This window comes from Ursus maritimus, unplaced genomic scaffold, assembly GCF_017311325.1.
Source record: "Ursus maritimus isolate PB19 unplaced genomic scaffold, ASM1731132v1 scaffold_13, whole genome shotgun sequence".
Taxonomy (NCBI): domain Eukaryota; kingdom Metazoa; phylum Chordata; class Mammalia; order Carnivora; family Ursidae; genus Ursus; species Ursus maritimus.
Genome location: NW_024423675.1, coordinates 11,388,775 through 11,414,469, shown reverse-complemented (window position 1 = coordinate 11,414,469; position 25,695 = coordinate 11,388,775). Strand labels below are relative to the sequence as shown.

The 25,695-nt window shown below is 36.9% G+C and overlaps 1 protein-coding gene across 2 annotated transcripts in view; it reads left to right on the top strand.

Annotated features, from left to right (window-relative positions):
* Positions 1 to 25,695, top strand: part of FBXL4 (F-box and leucine rich repeat protein 4) — an 85,164-nt gene that overhangs the window by 18,743 nt on the left and 40,726 nt on the right. For both annotated transcript variants that reach the window (XM_008705013.2, XM_008705014.2), the window contains 3 exons: positions 7,045 to 7,390; positions 15,455 to 15,699; positions 22,803 to 23,016. In XM_008705013.2, the coding sequence (XP_008703235.2) occupies positions 7,045 to 7,390; positions 15,455 to 15,699; positions 22,803 to 23,016 (805 nt within the window). The remainder of the gene's footprint in view (positions 1 to 7,044; positions 7,391 to 15,454; positions 15,700 to 22,802; positions 23,017 to 25,695) is intronic.

The window sequence follows — 25,695 nt, the reverse complement described above, 5'->3', positions numbered from 1 at the left end:
AAATCATCGTGAATAATATTATTAATGAATCTATTTTTAAAAAAAACAAAAAACCAGCATCCTTTAATGTACAGATTTGTTTTGTTTTCTGAGAGAAAAAGTACTTTAGGCAGGATCCTTTCTTATGTGAGAATTGTTTTTATTGGATTTGTCATTCTTTGTCTCTTTCCTACAAAGTTATGCACTTTTTTCCCCTAAAAAGCTAGACAAATTTGGGAATGAGATCTATGAAACATGTAATATCTTTAATCTAAACCATAATGTCTGCGTAACTGACTTCGAATATAAATGCTCTTGGGTTCCTAGCCGAGAGTTATAGTGTATGGTTGTGATTAAAGTGACAACTTTATTTACAAATGTATCTCTAATTTGCTTAACTGATATTTAGCTTTATTCCACAGAAAATACCATTAAATTTTAAGAGAAAAAGAATGTAGCCAATATATATTATTGCAGGATAAAAAAGGACCTTTTAAATTTTACTGATTATGAAATCAGTAGATGTTTCATTGTTTTAAAAAACTCCTCATAAGGAGATAATGCTAAGTGAAATAAGTCAAGCAGAGAAAGACAACTATCATATGATTTCTCTCATCTATGGAACATAAGAACTAGAATGATCAGTAGGGGAAGAAAGGGATAAAGAAAGGGGGGGTAATCAGAAGGGGGAATCAAACATGAGAGACTATGGACTATGAGAAACAAACTGAGGGCTACAGAGGGGAGGGGGGTGGGGGAATGGGATAGACCGGTGATGGGTAGTAAGGAGGGCACATATTGCATGGTGCACTGGGTGTTATACACAACTAATGAATCATCGAGCCTTACATCGAAAACCGGGGATGTACTGTATGGTGACTAACATAATATAATAAAAAATCATTATTAAAAACAAAAAACAAAAAACAAAACTCATAAAATATCAAGAAAGAAAATACACAGAAAAAACAAAACCCCACTACTCTCCCCAGATTCAGTAACTGTTAGCATTTTGGTGAATTTCTTTAAATGGTCGGAAACATTGAACACCTTCTCCGCCAGTTCACTGCTGGGAACAAAACAAAGAACCAGACAAACATAGCTCTTGTTCTTTGAGTGTCACAGGCTAGCCTAGAAGAAGACCATGAGATCATAGGGAACATGTGCTGGTAGAGGGCAAATCTAGTCTGTGGGGCTCAGAGAGGTCTTCCCAGAGGGAGTGACTTAACTGAGACCCAAAAGTTGAGTGAAGCTTTAGTTTGTATAGGAAAGGTGGAGCGAGAACAGCACATTGCAAAGGTGAAGTCATGAGGTGAGGTCTTGGTGTTTAAAGAAGTGAAAAAGGTTCAAGTGTAGAGAACAAGCTAACAAAGGGCCACAAGCATGGAAGTGCCATTCTTAAGGTCTAGACTAGTGGTTTCCAGACTTTGGGAATCACGGGGCCCTTGGATCCAGTGTCCCAGAAGCAGACCTTGAGAAGACTGTTGTTATGCAAATGATCTGCCATGGAAGGGCTCCTGGGGGAACCAGTATGAGAGTGGGGAGAGCACCGTAGGAAGGGAAATCAGGCAAGGATGCACTTTCCTAAGAAGTCCCAGTCAGCCTGGAGGAAAAGTTGCTAGGGAGCTGGGCTCTTACTTTCCTGCAGCCGTCTGTCTTGGACTGTAGACTAGGGGAGTGGGAAGGGAATGGAAATCTTCCAGGCACATGCCACCCTCTGGGTGAAGAGGCTCTAGGAGGCCAAGTAGTTCTCCGAAGAAGGCTACAGGGAGAAGCCCTTAGCAGTAAAGCAAGGAGGTGTGGAGACTGGGCCCACAGAACTGACCAGGAGGTCTAAGTGGAGTACAGGTAGGGAACGTTGGCTACCATAAAATAGTAAACATAATAATAATGATAATAAACATTAGAGAACTGATTTAGGTTGTCAAATTATTTACTTTGCTAAATGAGTACACCTAAAAAAGATAAACCCATGAAATACTAACATCATTTATCATCACCATCGCTTCATAAAAGAAACCTCAGTTTATACTAGAAAATTGGCATGATCAGAATCTTAAAGAATGGTTGGCAATTTTACATGTATGTGTGTGCATATTTTTATATATACCAGTACATTCCTTATTTTTTACATTTAGTCATGGAAATCTCCATCACGTGCTTTTGTTTGGGAACCCTGGGCTGTACTGCCTATTATTTTAATTGAGCACAGGTTTTATGACCACCTTAAGAGTTAGCAAGCAAGAGAGTGTTTGGAGCGGCTCAGGAATTTGTTTGCAGGAAATGGACTTGTAGTCCCAGAACATTCAAAATTTAAAAACAATCTTTCCCCATTTTGTCTGGTTACATTTTTTTGTTCAGTAAGTGAAGTAAGCAAGTTACGGGTAGTTCTATAAGATCTCAGAGTCTTCTGACTTCTTGCCTAGTGCCCGATTCAGAGAAAAGAAAACAGGTAGTATCCAGTGTCCTGGCCCCGAGGATAAGATCTCAATGGATGCTTGTGTAGGAGTCAGAAAATAGGCTGCACAGGGTTATACATTGGAAGAAAGAGACAGGAAAAGAGGAGAAAGAAATGAACAAATTGAGATCATATTAAAGAAACTGATTGGAATAGAGTTATTTGGGGATAAAATTTAGTGGTATGGATTTTTCTGAGCATTAAAAGCACTTATATAATACTGAACTTAAGCAGGGAGAAAGACAGTGGCTGTCGCAGAGAGAATTTGCTGCCAAAGGAAGTTGCTTAAGTACCAGTTTCACAAATTGGTCATAGCCTGGTCCTGACTTTGTAGGATAAGAAGCATGATTTTGTTAAAGCAGATGCTAGGTAGTTCCAATTAGAGATGGGCTGGGAGGCAGGGAGTAGGTGTACTGTCAAAATGCTTGCCTTTTATTCTTGTTAGTGTTCCTCTTCTAGCCCTTTACTTTCAGCTGATGTAATGGAACAGTGTTGGCAAGAGAACTTTCTTTGTGCTGGCTACTAGATATGGTTACTAACCAGGAGAAATTTGGGTTATAGGGAAGTTTTTTGCATCCATGAGCCAGGTTTCCAACCTAAATATGCCGGAAAACTTGCTTTCTCAGGTTTCCATTGGTGAACATCTCTCTCTGTTTACCAGTTGCTACTGGGGAGCCCTGGAGAGACTTTCTCAATGGGGAAGCAGCAGATCAATATCACAGAGAGGGAGTGGTTTGTTTCTCTAAGAACTGCACACATAGTAGGCATTCAGTGCAGTCAACAGAAAGGGAAATAAGGGGGCTGATGTAGAGAGTGCTGTTGGTTACCATACCAAAATTCCAAGCTGCATTTTGCATATGTGATACTGTAGATTTAAAATGCTTACATAGGACATTGGAGCTTGTCAGATTTGTCCTATACACATATACAGTGTGTGAGCACATACAGTAAACAGGTAAATGTACAGACTACAGAGGGCATGACTTAAAGCAGTTTAATCTCCTTAACACTGTCCTGGGTCAAGAAGATTAAGAGTTGGGGCTGTCTCACAGAAAGGAATGTGTATGTGTGTGTGTGTATGTGTGTGTGTGTGTGTGTGTACACCCACATGTGTGCATATGTACATTTGTTTGTATTTACTTGCTTGTTTTCACTGACTAGGCTTTAAGATTCTGGCTTTAGCTTTCCAGAGTAAAATAATATTGACATATTCTGTTGTTGGATAAAATAGATACCTTTCTCTTTCTAACTTTGAAATAATATATTCTAGTTCTATTAGGAAATTTTAAATAAAAGTTCACTTTAATGCAGACACCTCGGGATCAATTTGTATTGATTTTACAGTTAATGTTTAATTCAGGTGGCCACAGACCTATAAAATAACTTTTCTTTTTTAAATTTTTTTACTTTTTAGGTCATCAAGAAAAAGTAAAATATAAATAACTAATTTAGGTACATGAAAGTTTTATATATTTAGACATATTTTTAAATATTTCTAAAAACTGATAATATTGATGTTCTTTAAGTATACCATCATATTTACAACTTAAGATATATGCGTAAGTGAATATAGAATATTCATGCTGCATAGAAGAAGCAAAAATGTTGCTAAAATAGCATTAATCCTGATATGTTTAAATATACCAGAAAGGTTAAGGAAATCAGTTTAAAGCATCATCTAACTTAATTAACTGGATTAATACCTTACTAAAATAGAATACTTCTGCCCTAGCCAATGCTTTTCTTTAAGCTTATGCTTGTAAATGTATAATGGAATTTGCATTATAATGCAGTTCAAGCCATACATGAAGAACATGTGTTGTGTATTTATTTATTACAAAGGATCCGGCAGAGGTGATTTCTATGTCACATTTTCAGTGTTTCTGTTAAGCCTCATAAAAACTCCTCACTGAAACTAAATTATAAAATAGACGGGGTTAGACCACATGTGTTGCGACTCAGTACGGGCCGTTATTTCACAGGGTCCTGCGAGGTCCTTGTTTCCTAGACACGAGACAATCTTCTAACACTATCTGATGGCATTTTACTGTGGCAACAAACAGTAAGAGTTTACTATTTACAAATAGTAAAACCATTTGCCTCATGATTCTTGGAAATATACTGTCCAAAATTAGGAATGCATTTTCTCACCAACATGATTCATATTTTTATGATTTTTTCATCATAAATTTTAAATGATTCATACTTCAGTTCCTTGTACTTGTATGGCTAGCTCTGTTTAACTGCATAGGTTTACATTAGAGTGTTCAAATCAATTCTGTTGTTAGGAACCCTCAAGATTTTTGCAGTTAAGCCCTAAGGGTACTTAGGTCTAGCCTGGCACTCCAGGTGGGCTTTACTGCCTTGTCACTGGAAAAGCAAGATGCCCAGCCTGCTTTCCTTTACTCTTTGAACCTGCCACAACTTGCTCTACTCGTTAGAACTCTTCCCTAGTCTCCCAAGGTTGATCAGAGAGTGGTACTGATCTCTCCATTCTTACTTTTGCGTTGTCTCCAGATATATTATTCACAGGCTCTTTATATTTGCTGGTTTTATTCCTAGTTTTCAGGAGAGAATCAGCAAAAGTAGCAAATATGAGGTGATTATAAAGGTTCTAGTAACTGCAAAAGTTCCTACTATAATGATTAGCGATACGTTTACTGTAATCCCCGTGAACTTCTGCTGTATGCTTCCAAGTTGGTGCTCTATGCCCTTCTTTCTGCCATCTTGGCCTAAAGACCATTAGGGTGCCTGCATGTTGATGACTTCTGTAGTTTTGACTCACACTCTTCTGTCTATTTCAGTTTCCTAAATGCCTTGCTGTAATCAGTTTTTACTTAATAGGTCACTGGGCCAAGAAAATGAACTGACAGTATATTAGGAAAAAACCTCATATGATTTGTACATTTATGAAAACATTTTAAATGTGATTAGTAATCAGTAAATTATGAATTATGCCCTACAGAGCTATGGCTTACCATGAAATTACAGATTATTTTTAAAAATAAATCAAACTTTTGGTAGTCATTCTTTTTTTAAAAAAATTATGTATTGTTTTAGAGAGAGAGCATGTGCACATGCTGCAGGTGGTGGGGAAGGAGCAGAGGGAGAGGGAGAGAGAATATCTCAGGCAGACTCCATGCTGAGTGTGGAGCTGGACACGGGGCTCAATCTCATGACCCTAAGAGCATGACCTGAGCCGAAATCAAGAGTCAGAGGCTTAACTGACTGCGCCACACGCAGGCGACCCTCAGTAGTCATTCTTATATGCTGTTGGCATAAGCGTCTTTGAAAGCAGTTTGTAGTATGTATTACGAGGCTTAAAAATACTTAGTCTTTGACATAAAACCTGTATTTAAAAAGTTCTGCTAACTAGGGGCACCTGGGTGGCGCAGTCGTTAAACATCTGCCTTCGGCTCAGGGCTTGATCCCGGCGTTCTGGGATCGAGCCCCCCATCAGGCTCCTCCGCTATGAGCCTGCTTCTTCCTCTCCCACTCCCCTTGCTTGTGTTCCCTCTCTCGCTGGCTGTCTCTCTCTCTCTGTCGAATAAATAAATAAAATCTTTAAAAAAAAAATTCTGCTAACTAAAGTAATTAGAAATGGGAAGGTGTTTATTGAAGTATTTTTTGTGTGTGCTTCTAATTTTCTCTGATATATTTGGAAACAATATTAGAAATGGTTACTTATAATACATATGTGAGAATATTGTGTATCTAATGATGCTATATTGTGGAGAATCTTTAAATAATTTTGGAAAATAGTTTTATCAGGAGATCTATATGAAGAGATGGCATGTGAGTTGGACCTTGAAGAATAGATGGGCAGATAATTGCAGGTTGGGCATTTTGTTGTGGGGAGACATCATAAGCAAAGCCACAAAGGTGGAAATAAGTTTATTATCTGGAAGGTAGTGACTAATCTGGCTGGAAAGTGGGGTTCATTTTGGAGGAATAAGAGAAAATGATATTTTCCTGGTATGTGTTAGGTACTTGCTAGATACGGAACATACACAGATGACTAAAAGAGGAGAATAATGGGAATTTAGAGGAAGAGCATATAAAAGCGACAATTTCATGAAAAATTTGATGAAACTTAATGACTGGGTAAAAGAAAATCAGAGATAACTAAAGTTTTGAGTTTGTGTGACGCCAGTAACAGAAATGGAAAGGCTGGAAAAGGAGATGCTGGTGCGACAGGATGCACAGTGTGGTTTCCGCAGCTGGTTTAGGACACGCGCACCGCAGAACTTTATTCCTCTGTGCGCCTTAATCTGACTTTGGGTTTCCTTTTTCTGTACAACTGAATGGTGCTCCTCGTAGCTCTAGCTATGCCAGTTTCTAACTGACCAACGTGAAGTTTGCCAGAAAGGACTTTCTAGGAAATTATAAAAATAATGTAAGTAGTACAAATATTTCAAGGTAAAAGACATTTAGTATATTTATTTATTTTTTTATGTACTGGCAACAATACTCGTGTTTGATTCTGTTCGCCTTATTTAATACCTTTGTGTGTCACACTGTAACATATTGGGCGTGGGGTCATAACCTTAAGGTAACAGTAAATCTCATTCTGAAGTGTATTATAGGTAAGTTTCTTTCTTTGGCAGATGGGAGATTCTTTGGTCAGAGAGACCGACGAAGGTGAATGCTTCCCAGGCTCGCCAATTTAAACCTTGTATTAAGCAGATAAATTTTCCCACAAACCTCATACGGCTGGAAGTAAATAGTTCTCTTCTGGATTATTACACTGAATTAGATGCAGTCGTGTTACATGGTACAAAGGACAAGCCAGTGCTTTCGCTCAAGACTTCACTTATTGACATGAATGATCTAGAAGATGATGGCTATGAAGAAAAGGATGGTTGTGGAATGGACAGTCTTAACAAAAAGTTTAGCAGTACTGCCCTCAGGGAAGGGCCAAATAATGGATATTTTGATAAACTGCCTTATGAGGTAAGCCAAAGATAACCAGTAGCAGTATTGGACATAACACTATACTTTTTAAATGTTTAGTTATTAATGTTTATTTCGCTAGGTATCAGAGAAAAAGAAGCATCAGTGAAGTGTACATAATCTCATGTATTATATATAGTTAACCTTTGAACAACATGGGTTTAAACTGTGCGCGTCCACTTACATAGATTTTTTTTTACAGTGTAGTACTGTAAATGCATTTTCCGTAGGATTTTCTTAACATTTTCTCTTCTCTAGCTTATGTCATCATAAGAATATAGTACATAATACATAAAATATACAAAATGTGTTACTCGACTATGTTAGCTGTAAGGCTTGTCAGTCAGCAGGCTCTTAGTAGTTGACTTTTGGGGAGTCAGAAGTTATACATGGATTTTCAACTGTGGGGAGGGATGATTCACTTAACCCTTGCTGTTATTCAAGGGTCACCTGTATTTCGATTTTGAAGAAACTAGACAAAATTATGTGAAGTAATCTTACCACTTTTTTCTTGCATTAGAGTATTAATAAGACTGTGAGAGGGATGCTTACCTACTTGATAAGCCCACAGTTTCTCCAAGTGTCATTTATGCTTCTCCACTAACTCTCTTTTATATTCTGCTGACTAGTTATAATTTTTGGTCTAGGCAGGGGGAGGGTGCCTTTGCCGAAAGCTGTGTTTCCGGTGTGTCTCTGCAGGGGCGTTTCTGCAGTCTGTTCAGCATCCCTGGCTTCCGGGCAGCAGATGCCAGAAGCACACCACCAGGCATCAGCCCCTCGCTGACAACTGCTGTGTGTGGTTAAAAATAATAGAACCAGATCTTTCTAAGAAAAATCTATAAACACAAATTTTGGGCAGTTTAGACTATCCCCTTCCAAACTGGTAGGTATTTCAGGTTTCATTGTCATAACACAAGTAGCTTACCTTGCATAGAACAGTAGCGTGGCCTCTTGAAAGCCTAACAGTCACCACAATGCCTGTACAACATTTTACAGTTAAAATGCTGTTATATATCCTTGCGAAGTAGCTAAAGTTGCCACAAAAAAATGAAGTTAAGGATCCACGGTAATTTAGTTAGTAAGCCATGAGACCAGGATTCTACCCAGGTCATCCGGGCCACATCTGGTGTTATAGAAAGAAAGCTTCACAGACTGGACGAGACCCTCTGGCTCTTAGTCGGGAGGACTGAGGGAAGATGAAGGAAGAGTTGGGTTGGGGAAAGAGGAGCATAGGATCCTGCCAGGGTTGATCCCCAGGGCTTCAAGGAGCATCTGTCCTCGCAACAGTGGGAGCAGTTCATCAGGAGGAAACGAAATCACTTCTTTGATTCCTACCCATATCCTGAAACTACAAAATAGAGATTTAAATTCAGAGCGTTCAGATGAATAACTGAGGGGAACTTCAGGCAGAGGGAAGAGAATGTACAGAGGTGAGAGCTAATGAAACCAAGTGACCTGTTTGGGAACTCTAGTCTTTTGGGGTGCCTGGAAGAGGATTTGATGGCAGAGGCTGTAAGAGATGAAACTGGATGGGGGCTCAGACCTGCCTCTGTGCCTAACTCCACAGCACGCTATTCGTGTAGACGACAGTGATTGGGATGTCCGAGCATTGGCAGTGCACGGCCTGCCTCAGAGAGGGCTTGTGGGTTTTACTGAGAGATCTGCATTTTCTCCCTTCAGCTGGTGTTCCTCAGGGTGCTGTGTTTCTTCAGTACACAGCAAAATTAATTGGGAAGTCCTAGATACTTGAAACTTTATATAAATAACTTTTGATAAAAAAATTAGAGCAGATCCAAGATTATATACCTATAATAGTTTCACACTCACTTTCTTGTATTCTCTTGTAGTCTTCCTAATGCTTTTTTGAGTGGGAGAGAAAGGTGTGGAATAGCTAACATTCCAGGAATTACCCATACTAGGCAGGGATTTTTGCACATGTGTTGGCCCACAATTAGAATAATTGCCTAGGTTTTTGGCCTTCATGTAAATTTTGTCTTTCATATGTGTCATGGTATAAAAAAAAGACGGTGGACTTTTTCTGTAGTCGGTAGGGAAACACTGAAGGTTTTATTTAATTTATTTTAAAAATGAGAATAGGAAAATGAGATTTCTGTCTTAGGTTATTCTTCTGGCAAATGAAGAGTAGACCAAGAGGAGGTCAGGGTGGGAGGCAGGGACACCAGTTAGGAAACTACTGCTGTAATTGAGGCAAGAAATGATGAAGCCTGGCCATTGGAAGATTTGGAAAGATGAATAGGAGAAATATTCCAGAGCTCAGGCGGTCGAAATTGAAAGTAACTAATGTTCATCTCTAGATGAAGCAGAACATCAGCGAGACTTTCAGGTTTCTGGTTGGAATGACTAGGTGGATGGACATGCCATTAATCATAAAACAGTGGGGGAAGGTAGGAAGGACATACTGACTTTGAGGTCCCTGTGATTCATCAAAGCATCTCAACTGGTTGAGGACAGTAGGCAGTATTTCAGTTTGAAATGCAGGAGGAAGGTCTGAATTTATATTTGAGTGAGTCTACTTAAAAGAGGTGAGGGGCACCATGGTAGATAGAATGAACTGGTGAATGTCTGTAGAGTATGAATCAAGGGCCAAGAGCAGAATCCTGGGAATACTAACATCTAGGAGCCTCATAGAGGAAGACCCGTCCGAAAAGGCGCTTGAGGTGAGGATGAGAGAGTCTTCAAAGCAATGGGAAGCTAAAGAGACATGGAAAACATAGAAAGGACACAGTCAGCCACATTGCTGCAGGGAGCTAGATTACAAGTGCCCACAGGCAGTTTGGTTGCTGGCAGATCTTTGATAATCCTTTACGATTATCAGTTTAGTGGAGCCATGAACATAAGGCGAAGAATGTGAACACCTTGCCGTATTTGGTTAAGGCATGAAGGAGGGTGAGAGAAGCAGAGACAAAAACCATTTACTTTGAGTATAAGCAGGAAAATATTTCTGTTAACATACTCTATTTGTGGGCTGTAACATGGAGAAGACTGTCCACCAATAATGAATACTGCTTTGTCATCTTGCCTAACACTTCGCCCCTTTGTGTGGCCCTCAAAAAAGGCATATCAAAATGAGGGAGAGTATGAATTATAGGAATTACCTGTTCTAACTTCTAAAAGGAGAAAAGACAAGTGAATGGGGGAGGAAGCAGCAGAGTAGGAAGGTTTCTGTCTGTGATGCAGGTTGGGAGAGATTTCAGCGTGTTTCTATGCTGAAGGGAAGGGGGTGGCAGAGAGGGAAGTCTTCCACTACAGATAAGGGGTTTGATCAGTACCACAGAGGCGTGGGGAAGAAACCAGGAGACAGAATCCGTAGTCTGAGGACGTTACCCAGCCCTGAGGAAAGCCGAGCACCATGCGGAGAGAGCACCACGCGTAGAGAGAGAACACTGAATGATCTCTCGGTGACTAAAAAGAGAAACAAAAAATAAAAAAAAGTTACCCAAATTATTTTAAGATAATCCAAATTATTTAAAGTGAAAAAAAAAAAACAACCACCCACTTTTAAATATATCAAGTGACAGTGTTTCCATAGTTGTAAATAATTGTATTATGAGTAGAGCGGGTTTTGAGGGCAGATATATCAGCTCTGTTTTGGGAGTCCTCCCCACCATCACATCCTACATTCACTGTAGTATCGAATGGTACTTCATGCTAGGCTTCCCTCATATAAAAACACATTGTAATAGACACTGGATATGTAATGATTAATGGGTATAGTCTTGTAGGCCTGAAACAAGTCATCTCTTATCAAAATTCAAAAGTGCTTTTTCACATGTCAATGTCATGGTCTCAGTGACTTTTTGCTATTCTTTTTCTATTTCGATATTTGCTTAAAATTTAATATTAAGTATCATAGAATGTTTTCACACAAAATACACATCTTTTAACATTGGTGTCTTTTGTTTGGAACAATGCCAGAAATTGCTGGGCGTTTTTTAAATTACAAATCATCTGGAAAAAGTGAATTATTGATCCTCTGATACAAGGATATATTTAATTTTTAATGCCTTCTTGCACTAACTGCTTAAAAATTCTCCTGATATAACTTTTAATATTGTAGTTAAAGCAACAGATTTTTAATTCATTCTACAAATATTTAAGGTCCTACTGTTGTCAAGCCCAGATGGCTTTCATAGGTTCTTTCAAACGTTGAAGAAACAGATAAATCCTATATTATTTAAACTCTTCCATGGCATAAAGAAAAAGGAAAGTTTTCAACATTTTTATGAAGCCAGTGCCCATAAAAAGACTACAGACCAAAATTACTTCTGCAAACAAATACAATAGAGTAAATAGAATTATTTTAAAATATAATACAACAATATCATTCAGGACATATTCCTGGAATTCGAGGGTGTCTTGGTATTAGAGAATTGTTTTTGGTATTAAAGAATTATAATACCATAGTACTAGGTCAAAAGGAGAAAAATCCTATCTCATCTCAGTAGATAAATAAAATTGGTTGACAAATGGCAGCTGGATAGATATCAACATTTGTTATCCATCTCCGTTAAAAAATTATATACCTTGTTAAGCTTCTTGTTAGTAATTATCTACTACCAAATATTATTAACTAAAAGATAACATCATATTCAGTTATCAAACACTAGAAATGCATTGTCCAATGTGGTAACCACTAGTCACAAGTACTATTGAACACTTGAAATATGGCTTGTCTGAACTGAGATGTGCCGAAAGTATCAAATACAGGATTTCAGACTTCATACAAAAAAAGAAAAGAATAAAATATCTCAGTAATTTTATATTGATTACATGTTGAAATGATCATTTTTAATATAAATAAAGTATGTTAAAATTAATATCACTGTTCTTTTACCTTTATTTTTAACTTCATTAAGGAATAATTAAAAAATATAATTGTGTATTTAAAGTGTACAGCAGATTATTTCATTTACATATACATTGTAGAATAATTACTAAGATCGAGATAAGTGACACATATATCACCTCGTATCACTAACTCTTTTTTCTTTATGTTTGTGTTGAAAATGCTGAAGATCTACTCTCAGCAACTTTCAAGTATACTATTATAAACTACAGTCTTTTGACTTTTTAAAAAATGTATTTACTTTAAAAATTATATATGTGCATCACATTTGTGGCTCACATTTAAATTAAAACCAGGAACAAGACAGCAGCGTTACTTAACATTGTTCTAGAAGCATTAGTTGATGCTGGAAATATGAGAAGGAAAAAGCATAATTTTTGGAAAGGAGGCTATAAAATCATCATCATTTGCAGACGGTATGATTATGTACTAGAATTCTTAGGAGAATAGACTAAAATTATTAGGAACAATAAGTAAGTTGGCAGGTCACAAAGTTAATAGATAAAAATCAATAGCTTTAGGAACTCTAGGAACATGAAAGATCATTAAACGATAAATCGTACCATGCCCTTGCCTAAGAAGACACAATAAAGTAAAGGTGTCAGTTTTCCTTAATCTGTGTATGCAGTGAAGTCCCAGTTAAAATACAGAATTTTTTATTGTTTTTTAATTGAAAAGTTTACCTGAAAAAACATGAAAATAGGAAAATTCTGGAAAAGAAGAGTGATGGAGGGGGCACTAGTCCCACCAGATAATAAAGCATATTCTGAAGCTATGGGAATGATATTTGTAGGTCAACAATGAAGATAGATTCTCATTTGCAACCAAACAGTCCAGTTCATTCCAATGCATAAACTCTAAAAAAATTAGAACAAAACTCATCTGACTCAGAGGTCAATTGATATGAGAGAAATAATGGATAAATAAATGGAACAGAATAGAGTCCAGAAACAGACCAACAGAAAGGAAACATTGACAACTCCCTTGTTACGTTTCTGTAGTTAAAAAATGAACAGTAATAAAAAACAACAGTTTCATACTGTTTTTATTTTTGTTTCTTCTTTTTCTGCTTTCAGAATGATGAAATTTATTGATACCAGTCCTGTCTACGACATAAGTGAATAGGTACTTAAAAAAAAAAAAAAGATTATTTGAGAGAGAGAGTGTGTGTGTGTGAGGGGAAGGGCAGAGGGAAAGAATCTCAAGCAGACTCCCTGCTGAGCACGGAGCCTGATGCAGGGCTCCATCCCACAACCCATGAGATCATGACCTAAGCCCAAGCCAAGAGCAGGTCGCCCAACCAACTGGGCCACCCAGGTGCCCCTGAATGGGTACTTTTTTACACCGTTTGTAGTAAATCGATGTAAACACTCTGAAGGACAATTTTATGCTTATGTCAAAACTTAAAAGCGTGAAATTTACCCTAAGGTATATTTGCAAAGTTTGCCAAGATATACATACCTACACACACACACACAAGATGTTGCAGTATGAAAACAGGAACTACCTCAGTGAGAAATCAGTTGAATAGTATGCCACATTTATAAAAAGGAAAGGGGTGTATTTCTATGTGCAGATAAAGAGGTATCTATAAGATACATCATTAGATGAGAAAAGCAAGGTATAGAACAGTGTATATAGTATCATTCTTTTAGTGCAAATCCAAAATGGGATTTCGTACATATTTATTGGAAGAGATCAGAAAAATACAAGGGCTTACCAGTGGGGAGAGGGTTCGTTAGATTTGATGATAGAAACTTCTCATTTTTTGCCTTTCTTCAGTGTTGGGGTTTTCTAATGTTTTACCCCAATTTTCTTTTGTTGTTTATATAATATTTTACATGTCAGCAATTTACATGTTATCAGGGTGATGAGATTTTAGACTAATTTTTTATTTCTTTATAGGTCCCTGTTTTTTATATCACACACTTTAACATTTTTAAAGTCCAGTTCAGTCTTAAAAATGAAGAGCAAAAACACCCCAAGCCTTACTGAACACAATCCGTGTATTAGTCAGCAATGCTCATATTTTATGTATCCTTTAAGATTATTTTAAATATCATGTTGTTGTCACTATTTGGTAATTGTTTGGTCTAAAACAGCGAAATTCTAACCTGAAATGAATATTGGGCTTACGTAGTCAAATTGAAGAACACCATTTATGCTACAGGGCATATTTGCAAAACAAAAAGTGTAGCTAGACAAATACACTGCATTAAGCAAGAAACTCAATATTCTCTCTCATCTAAAGATTTTTACCATTTAGCAAATATTTGATCTTTTTTTTTCTTTGTTTCTTGGTCCAGAACAGGCTATTTAGCAGTAGTTCTAGAAAAATTAGTTTAGAAGCCCCAAACTGCTCACTGCCAAGAAAAAAACAAATCTTGGATTAGTTCAAGGAAACTATTTTAATTAGAGATAAAAATCTTTTGGATTCCTCCTCTTTAATCCTTTTTGTATCTGTTTGCTACATCATCACTGCAGGCAGGCCCCTGTTTTCTCTTTCCTCCGGGAATTCTGTAGTGGCTGCTTGGCTGGTTTCCCTCCCCGCCTCCCGGCCTCCAGCAGTATCCCCTGCCACGAGCTTTCCCAACACAGCTCTGACCATGGCATTCTGCAGTGTAAATCCCTTCAAGACTCCTTACTGCTTTCGGAATAAACTCAGGCTCCTCTGGGAGGCTCTGTGTAACCCAGTCCTCAACCACTAACTAGTCTTCACCTAGTTTGCCTCTCACCCTTTAAAGGTGAGCCTTCCTGGTACGAATCCACTCTCCTTTTGAGGTTAGGCCTGTATCTTCGGAGCAGCCTCCGCTCCTGTCTTTCAAAGCTATTAAAACATGTCATTGTACTTACTCTGCAAAACTCTGACAATGGGAACTCTCATCTCTCACCGTGTTTGAGGTGTAGCAGATGTTCAGTAAATGTTGAGTCTATGGAAAACTGTATTATTCAACAGATTACCAAAATAGATGTTTGTCCTGTAAAAAAAATGAGTAGTCAATATGTTCTGAGTATACTTGAAACAATTTTGAAATGTAGTATATATTATGTAAGTATGGTTTCTTCTGACTCGGGTAATGCTGCGGAATCTTGATGTCGTCTGTGAAAATATTGTTATGAAATACGTGATGCTGTTGTTCTTTCTTGGACCACACAATATACTTAAGTGACACTGTTTTTCACTGTGTCTGATGTAGCTCATTCAGCTGATTCTGAATCATCTTACACTACCAGACCTGTGCAGGTTAGCACAGACTTGCAAACTGCTGAACCAGCATTGCTGTGACCCTCTACAATACATCCATCTCAATCTGCAACCGTACTGGGCAAAACTAAGTGACACCTCTCTGCAGTTTCTGCAGCCTCGCTGCACCCTCGTTCAGTGGCTGAATTTATCTTGGACTGGCAACAGGGGCTTCATCTCTGTGGCAGGATTTAGCAGGTTAGTGCCAAGCCTCGCTGCGCTCATTTTACCAGCAGGAAACGTTTGAAAGGATCCAGCGTAGACTTGAAAGAACTAAAGAACAAATCCATTTTGTGTACCATCATGTTCAGAATGCTTCTGCTTAGCAAAGCGAGTGAGTTTCACCATCCTTTTCAGCCAGACTTCACAATAATAGGAAGGAAGACTCTGCCCTTTACCTTCTGTTTTGTAAATCCCGAGTAACTTTCAGCAGCGCTCCTTTTTTTCTTTCTCGTCTTTTCAGCACAGATGATTAACACATTTTAAAACTATTTCCAAATCAAAATCCACCTCTCTAATGTGATTTGTCAGAAATGGAAAACAATTTATTATAGAACATTTTTAATTAAATCTTAATTACATGTGCAATACATCACCCAAATTTAGAAGCTCATTTAAACTAATTATGTTGAAAATGCGATTGCATGCTAAGTAGGCGACCACACTTGCAGACCTGCCCAGGTGTTTCTGCTCCTTTCTATTTAAGCATTTCGGTTTCTTACTATTAAATGTCACCTGTTAAACATTTGAAAGCTTGCACAAGTGCATATTCATTTAGTAATGCCATATTAATTTTGCTTATGATACAAACAGGTGTTTTTCTCTTAACCTTGATGAGGGTTATTCTCATTGTACGTTACAGTATAATCCCATCATTTCATTAAGTTAAATAATGAAGGAGTAGAAACTTTGGGGAAATTACCTGTTATCTTTGATTAATGAATAATCTTCTATCCTGTTTTTAGAAGTTAAAAATGAACAACAGCTCTCCCTTCACACATCCTCAGTGGATACGTTCTTGAACAGTGGTTTATGAATTAGAAATTTGTACATTGAGCCTTGTTTTCCCTTGACTAGGCTATAAAAATAAAGATGCAGTTCCAGAAATAAATATTTGATGCTGTAAGATTCGGATGAAGTAATAACGTTTGGGATAGTAACAGTGTGTTCAAAGTGCTAATATTGATAGTTTATGCAACAAAGTAAAAAGTAAACACAAGCAGTAATGGCTTATAGCACATGTTGAAACCCTGGATGCCCTGAGTTCCTTTCTTTCCCACCAAAAATAGAGCCAGGGAAAGAAGTTCTTAGATAAAACATTACAGTATTGTGGGTCAGAGAGTATAAAGATTTTTTTTTTATAACATGCTTTGTATACAAAATGTTTTCTATTATGTAAATTTGCTTAGGAGAGATCTACGGTAAAAAAAATAGGCATTTCTCTTTTGGCAGTATGATTTTGGTGAATTTTTATAGAATCCACATTTTAAAAATTGCTGGACATTTGACGGCTATCCAGTGAAACACAGCTGAATCCTTTCTACTTCCCTTTGCTCCCCAGCCCACCCCCACACTTCATTTGAAAATTTTCCGCCGTGCTAATAGGACCACGAAGGACGGAAGCTAATGATGACTGCGGGTGCTTAGAGCATGCACTGTGGTTCATAAATCAAGGCTAACTGGTGTCAGTAAAAATTATTTTACATTATAAGGATCTTTCAGATATTTTCATTCCTCTCAGACCTCTTTCTTCAGTGTTTCCCACTACTAGGAATTTGTTTGTTTTCACCCTTTGTGTGTAAGAAATTATAGTGAGTGTTGACCATGTAAAGAGATGTTTAACATAGTTCCTATGTCAGGCCCAAAGGAAAGATAAAGATATGAACATGTAAGCATCCTTCCTATATTTTTATTAATAAAATAGCAGGATGATAACTAATGAATGTAGACTTTAAAGAAAACATTGATAGTGAACAGCTGATAGTTGCCAGCTTGTTTGGCAAAACGTTGCATATGACCATGATATAATGAGTAAAATGGAACAGTAATAATTGAGTCACTGTTTTAAAACTCCCTTTGTTTAGCTTATCCTGGTGCATGAGCAGAGGCATAAGTTGTGAGAAGAAAGTTTAGACTACTTTTTAAATTTTAGACTCATAATGGATAAAGATCTTTTGCAAGATTAAAGCTCCAGTCTACTTTCTCACCAGCAATTTCTCTTCCATTTTCAATTCAGCCATGTTAGTTGCTGTGGGGCTGTTTGAAAAATCACAAAGGTACATACATAAATTTAAGTTTTCCATATATTACTTTAGTATTTCAGTCAGTGAAACTATAAATCTTGATAGCATTCCTTTAAGCATAGTCCTTGTTCCCATTAAGAAAATAAAAAAGTTTAAATACTGAAGAGAGAATTATTTTTTCTGGGTGGGAGATACTGGAGTTTTGCCTACTGATTGCTGTTGGCCCCCTTGACTTGACTGCCGAATTACTAGTCATTATGGCTTGTAGGCAGCATTCCCAGAATAAACAATAAATATTCATGGCTTGATTATTAATGAATAATCTATGAATAAGTATGGTCTATTTATGCTCATTACTGTGAAGAAGACTTATTTATAATACTTTAAAGAAAAAAAGTACATTTTTAAACTAGAGACCAGTGACGAGGAGCTGCTTCTGAGCAAGTCTTTGGGAAAAGTTTGTTATTTATTTTTGTTGCCGAAAAACCTTTCCTCACAAGTTGGAATTGTTTAACTGGATTTCAAAGAACTTTTTAGGAATGTATGTTATTCAAAATAGTAGGAAAATAGGTCGAATTGGAATAACAAGAACTTAAAAGTCTTCATCAGTTATTAAAATCCTATTCTATCTCCAGATTTGTGATTTGCAACTTCAAGTACTGCTCACGCATATCATTACTCATTAGAATCACATCTTTTATAATTCCACTTTTCTTTTACAATACGGTTCCCTAAAGTCTTCGATATTTCTTTGCCCCCCCCCCCGCCTGTTTGTGCTTTGAGGCTTAATCATATCACTCTCATGCTCAAAAAGCCTTAGGTTTATTTTTCCACTACCAGTTTTCTTCGGATAGTTGCCCAAATTAATCACCTTGATCCCCACCTCAGTTACGTAGAGATGTTTACCCCTGACTCCTCTAATTGTTTCCTTCAGAAAACATTCTAGAGGTTGCTTTTTAGATTCAAGAACTTCACTAGGTGTTTTGACACAGAGCTACAATTTTATGGGATAAAGACTTATTGCTTATTTATTTATTTGTTTATTCAATTGCCTACCTATGCTTTATACACTGTCTCTTTTAGAATGTCAATTCCCAGAGATTTGAGGCAATGTAAAGAATTCTTTTCCCTGCCAACAAGGAGTTTTGTTTTTCATGGCTTTATTTTGGATCAGATGTATTTAAAATGTTCGAAATTATAAAGGATTAAAGATTTATCTTAAATATGCTGTTTTATAAAACTCAGAGTCAGCTAACAAAATGTACCATTAGGAATCAAAAGGCATAGATATTTATGTCTAATTCTCCCCTTACCTTTTTCCCCCCTTACCGTTATACGTCAGGCAAGTTGTGAGGATTGATGCCTTTTATTTCAATGAGTAAACTCAGATTAAATCATTTATTCATATGATTTTATTATTTTAGGGTGCAAGCTACCGTGTAGTAAATTACTTCTTATGGACCTGGACAAATTAATTTGTCCAAATTCGTCCAAAATCACCTAAGGATAAGCCGTTTCTCTCTTTTTCCATAGCAAGAGACCTAGTTTGGGATTGTTCATCTGAACTTAGGTCTTCCCATAATACCCTCAATATCAAGAAATACTTTATGAGAATTTATATCATAGAATGAAGAGGCTGTAGAAAATAAAGAAGCTATAGTTCTCCTTTTAGGTGACCGGTATCACAATTGAGACGAATAAATAGACGACTAAGACAAAAACATGTATGTAATCACGCAGTAACGTAAAACTTACATGAGGGGCGTTAAGGAAAGAAACACGAGTTGTGTTTGGCTGATTAATTGAGTCTGCTGCTACTTCTGCCTTCTTGAACTGCAGAGGTCATGAGGAAGTAGGTAGTGTAGAGCCTGTAAGTTTAGGAAGACACAGTATGGGGATATTAACTAAATAATCTGCTCAGAGTAAAAATATGCACTATAGAAAAAGAGAGGGAAAGTCAGAAAGGTAGTATAGGCATGATCATTATTGTGCTTTCAAATTCTGTCATTCATTAAATCAATTTGGGAAGTTTTCTAGTCTCTTAACAGCTGGCTTTCTGCTGATTGGCTTGACATCATTCTATAAATTCTTTAGAGGAGAGAAGTTCAATCATGAGGGTAAGGAGGAAAGATGTCAAAATATTGCAAGTCCAGTATGAGAAAAAATTATACAACAAAGTGTTTAGCCAAAAAATGAAGACCTTTAAGAGATAAGACGCCTAAAGATTTTAAGAGTTAATATACTCATTTAGCTTTTGTAATCGGCCAATACTTGCAGAAGTACCAAATCAAAATAGAATAGTCTTTAGTTCTTTGAAACCCTACATCCATTTCTAGGTTGCTAGCTTACAAAAACATGAAGAACTACCTATAACTACTATTTATACTCAAAAGTAGGTAAAGTGGTTAATTTCATCGTATTTCTTGGGAACAGTTTAACCCTAGTAAGGGAAAAATACCCTGAGTCCATAGAACTTAGTGTGTTCTGGAGTAGAGGAAACTTAAATTCTTCAAGTGAATTTTCATAATTAGAAGAGACACTCAGTAAACTCTCATCAAATGTTTTTTCTATGCCTGACATTGTGCTAAGTATTGGGTAAGCCAAAAATCTGCTTCAGTTGCCAAAGGATTCAAGGAAGCTGATAAAACTCAATCTAAACAAATTAGTAAGAAGGAAATTGTAGTTAAGAGGGGAAAAAAATGTAGTGGTTGAGGAATAGATGAGCCTGAGTTCAGTTGAGTGTAGAGAAGGTGTGTCATAATTTAGTATACATTGCCCACCTTTGAAATAGATCCAGAATCTGAATATTGAGCACCACATTCAATGCTTCCACCTGGATCCAGTGCACCATGTTCTCTTTCCTCTGTCCTGACTGTCCCCCTGGTTTTACTCCTCTTCCCCTTCAGTGTATTCTCCACACAGAAACCAGAGTGATCCTGCTAAAACAGAAGGAGGTTGTATCGCTATTCTCAAAACCCTCTGATGATTGACAATGCCATCTCCCTCAAAGCCAAAGTATTTATGGGATACACACTATATGAACTGCCTCTTACCTCTCTGACCTGCTTCTCATCTCCCCCTCACTTCGTATCTCCTGCATCAGTCTCTTTATATTTCCTTATTCTATGTGGTATCCTGCCCTAGAGCCGTTGGGCTTGCCCTTCCCTCAGCCTGGAATGTTCTTCCCCAGATACCTGCTTTGCTTACCCCCATACTTCCTTTGGGTTTTGACTCATCATCTCAGTGAGGCATCTCTGACCACCCTGTCTACCTTGATAACTTCCTGTTGCCCTTCCCTCCTTTTATCTCCTCCTTGACACTTTGCACTTTCTAATATACTATTTGTTTTACTCTTTTACTTGTTTATAGCCTGCCTCTCCTACCAAAATGGAAGTAAGCTCCATGAGAGCAGGGACTTTGTTTTGTCCATTGCTAACTCCCCGGTGCCTAGAGTAATGCCTGGATCGTCATAGGAGCCCAATAAATATTCGTTGAATTAATGAATGAACATGCTTGGTGCAAACCGCAGTTTAGCTAATTCAACGTAGCAAAGGTAACAGTAGTGAGACAGGTTGAAAGAAATGTGGGAGAAGGAGTAGTTTGAGGAGTGTCAGGGAATTTTAAGGAAAGGTGGGCAGTTGTGTGAAATGCCACGATAAGTCAAGTAATTCAAGCACTGAAAAGAAAAGGCATTGAATTTGGCATTTAAAAGGAAAGGGCAGATTTAGGGAGAGCAAAACACATATTGCAGTGGATTAAGAATAAATGGGTGTTCAGATGTAAATAAGATGTGGGCAATAGTTATTTTCAACATTTAAAATAAATTTATAGCAATTGAATTTTTTATGGTTGTTTGAATATGAGTTGGCCAAGATTCAATTTTTATTTTAATGTTTGTGGGGTGCTTTGACCTTTACCAGCTGCTTTCACATATTGTTTGATGTTCAAAGCCATGAGGCAGTGTGGTGAGTGCTGTTATGTAATTCTAGTCTGCCTTTTACAGCTGAGAAAGTGCTGAGACTGGGGTAAATGCCTTTTCCAAGGTCACATGCCAGGAAGTGGAACAGGGCAAAAAATTAATCTTTTGACTTAGAAGTCCAGTGTTACTTCCCTTATTTTCATAAGTGATTGATTTAGTTAATTTTACATTATATGTGTATTTGGAAGCTAATTAATCTGTTCAGGAAAAAAGATGTAGCATAAATAAACTAACAGTATGTTACTGATGTGGCCCTGTGATGGGCAAGAAAATGTCAGGAGACGTGAACAGGGATGATTGGTGCACTTAAGAGTTCAATTTGCTTAGCTGGTAAAGTTTTATGGATTCAAATATTGCTAGACTCACATTTACTTTTATTATTTTCAGATGATGATTATGGACAGCACTGTCTCCCTGCCCACAGATATGTAACACAACTAAGGTGTTGTTACTACCACTCTGACAGAGAGTTTTGTGTCCGCCATGTTGAGTTATTTCTGTGTATTTTATGTGAAGCTGCAATTGAATATCTTGTAATGATTTCAACATCGGTCTAGTAAATAGTAACAGTTATAAGGAACATTACAATAGGACAGTTAAACCAGTTCAGACATTTCCTTAGTTGAGAGGAGGCGAGTCTGATTTGAGGTCATTTAATTAAAGCTTTCACCTTGTGTGCCACATTCAAAATAAATTATCCAGTACTGTATGGATATTGTTTAGGGGGAAATATCTTCTAAGGGTTTTGTTATGTTTTTGGTTTTTTTGGCTCTACCAACTGAGATGTGAGTTTTAGATAGGAGAAAAACATTCTCTGCTTTCTTAATTTTTCACTTGGTGTTAGCTTACTTTATATATGATTTGAATACCTCTTACTGTATCAGCTTGATTTATTTTAGCCCAACCATGCCTATTTTGGTAAGTAGTAAATATGAGTTTAAGTGAAACAAGTTTTACATTTCCCCTAATAGAAATCCATTCTTCTGAGGGTGACTGCTAAGAGTTGAGATAATTCCAGTGTACTTGTAAAAAAGTATCTTTTCGTTTTACAAAATTCACATGGAACGTTGTTTTTACAGGTTTCTGAAGGTTTGTGGATCTGAATTAGTGCGCCTTGAATTATCTTGCAGCCACTTTCTTAATGAAACTTGCTTGGAGATTATTTCTGAGATGTGTCCAAATTTACAGGACTTGAATCTCTCATCCTGCGATAAACTACCACCTCAAGCTTTCAACCACATTGCCAAATTATGCAGTCTTAGACGACTTGTTCTTTATAGAACAAAGGTAGAGGTAAGAATAATCATCGTTTACATCTTTGCTAGTGTGATAGCCAACTGAATATTTAGTTGCCTGTAATTGCTCATGATAATGTGATTTCTGATTTTTAAATAGATTTTGATGCCACTTGACTGTTCTAAAATTAATAGAGCTGATTCAGTCATTTCAGAATTATTTAGTCTATTGTGTTGTTTTTATAATTACAGGAAAATGTTCTTCTCTGTGTTCTTAAATTTTTTGTATGTTGTGCATGTTTCCAGGTAAAGAAATAAGCAATGGATTAAGGTGAGCTGAAATGCTGTCAGGGAATGAATTAGAGAAGGAGGTAGAGTGATAGTGTGCAGGAGGGGGAGGAAGCAAAGTGGAATTTATCCAGGACTAGACTTAGGAGTTAAAATTCAATACCATGGGGCACCTAGGTGGCTCAGTTGGTTAAGCATCTGCCTTGGGCTCAGGTCATGATCCCAGTGTCCTGAGATCAAGCCCTGAGTCAGGCTTCCTGCTCAGTGGGTGTCTGCTTTCCTCTACCCCTGCTGTTGCGCGCTCTCTCTCTCTCTCTCTCTCCCTCTCAAATAAATAAATAAAATCTTAAAATTTTTTTTTCAATACCATAGTTCAGGAGTCTCATTAACAAAAAATGGAATCTTGTCATTTATATTGATCTCCTTGCTTTTTTTCACTTAGCGTTTCTAGGACTTCTTTCCAGATCACCACATACATAGCATTTGACTCTTTTCATTAACTGTGTAGTATAGGTTAGACCATAATCTATTCAACCATTCCCCAAGTGATCAACTTTCAGGCTTTTCCAGTTGTTTTTCTTTTACAAATTATCTAGCAATAACATTCTTTTGTGCAGAGTTTTGCATATACATGCTATTATTGCTGTAGGATAGAGTCCTTTAAATTGTGTTGCTGGATCAAAGAGGATGTGCCTGGGCCCCTGTAGTAAACACCCACTTACTGTCATATACTTGTTTCCTCTACTCAGTCATGTTGACCTTCTTTCTATTACTTGAACATATTCTGATGTGGTCTCAGCTTATGGCTCTTGCTTTTCTGGCTGTCTAGAATATTCTTCTAGCTTATTACATGGCTGCCCTTTTCTTAGCTCAGTGTTCAAGTATTTTTTTTTTCAGAGATCACTTTTTGACATTGATTAAAAGTTAGTCACCCAATTCTAGTTTGTTTCTTCCATATCATCCAGTTTTATTTCCTTCTTAGCGTCTGTATCACTCTGAAGTGATTTGATTTGTTTTCTTGCTAATATCTATCTCCTTACACTGGGATATAAATGTCATGAAGGTAGGAGCCTTGTACATCTTTCTCATTGCTGTATTTCTAACGTCTAGAATGGTACTTGGTAAGATCGGTCATTTGATAAATATTTATTAAATGAATGCATAAGATAACCAAATTACTTTTCTAAAATGGTATAGCAGATGCTTTCCCGCTGTAGCGAACCCTGGACTGTTTTGAATGTTACCTTTTTCAGTTTTTCCTGGTATTTAACCTCTGGTATTTCAGTTTTCTTTTCTCTAAAATGGAGAGAATAAAAATACAGATCTCAGGGTCATTGTGAGAACTAAATTACATGTAAAGTGCAAATTACATGTAAAGTGCCTAGAGGGTGCCTAGAACATAGTAAACTCTCAGTAAGCTCTCAATAAATAAATATTAGTACTAATAGTGTCATCGTGGCAGTTTTGTAGTACGTTTTACTCTATGGTAGGGAAAGTCTCATCTCTATTCTTTTTAAACATTTCTGTTAATCCTTGTATATTCTTCTTCCAGTAGTATCTTTTAGCAAGGATTTTATTAGAAGTACATTCATTTTATTTCATTTTGCTCTTTAATAAGGCTTTCTGTTGTTCATGTAAGCCTCGTTTTACATCCAAGAGCATATTATAGTTTTCTTCACTTAGGTCTTATATCTTTCTGGTTAAAAGATTTATCTCTTGCATTTTATAGTCTCAGATACTGTTTCCTCTTCTACTTAGTTTCGATTGGTTATTGTTAAAGTTTGTTGTTTTTTGTATATTTATCTTGTATCTGCTCACCTTACTGAATGCTCATATGTTCTAATAACTTTTTACTTATGTCTTTTGGATTTTCTAATGATACGATTATATAATCTCAAAATTAATACACTTTTTCTTTCTTTTTCAATATTTAAAGTGTTGCTTCATTAGATAGAATGTAATAAGTAATGTGGAATAAATAGAGTCATAATAGGTATACTAGTCTTATTTTTATATGGTGGGGATGTCTTATTGTTTCATCTTAAAAATATCTATACAACAAATATTTGACTACCTGTTATGTGCCAGGCACCATTTTAGGCATCGGAACTTTAGTATCACACTAAGCAGACAGGTCCTCATTCAGCTTACTAATTTTATATGTTTGATGTTGCTAACTGCTAAGTAGTTTTTCTCATATCTAAGTAGTTTTGGCATTTTATCATTCTTGTTTGATTAAGAATAGTTTATCAAAAATGTATATTACTTTTTAAGCCTCCATTAATGAGTGCATTCATCTTTTTTGTTCTTTTATTTATCAGTATAATGACTTATGTTGAATAGTCCTTGCATCCCTGCATGTTTTTAATTTAATACAAAACGAGGTTAGTTTCCTAATATTTTGGAGCCAAATTGCCTGAATTTGAATTCTGGCTTTATCCCTTAAGAA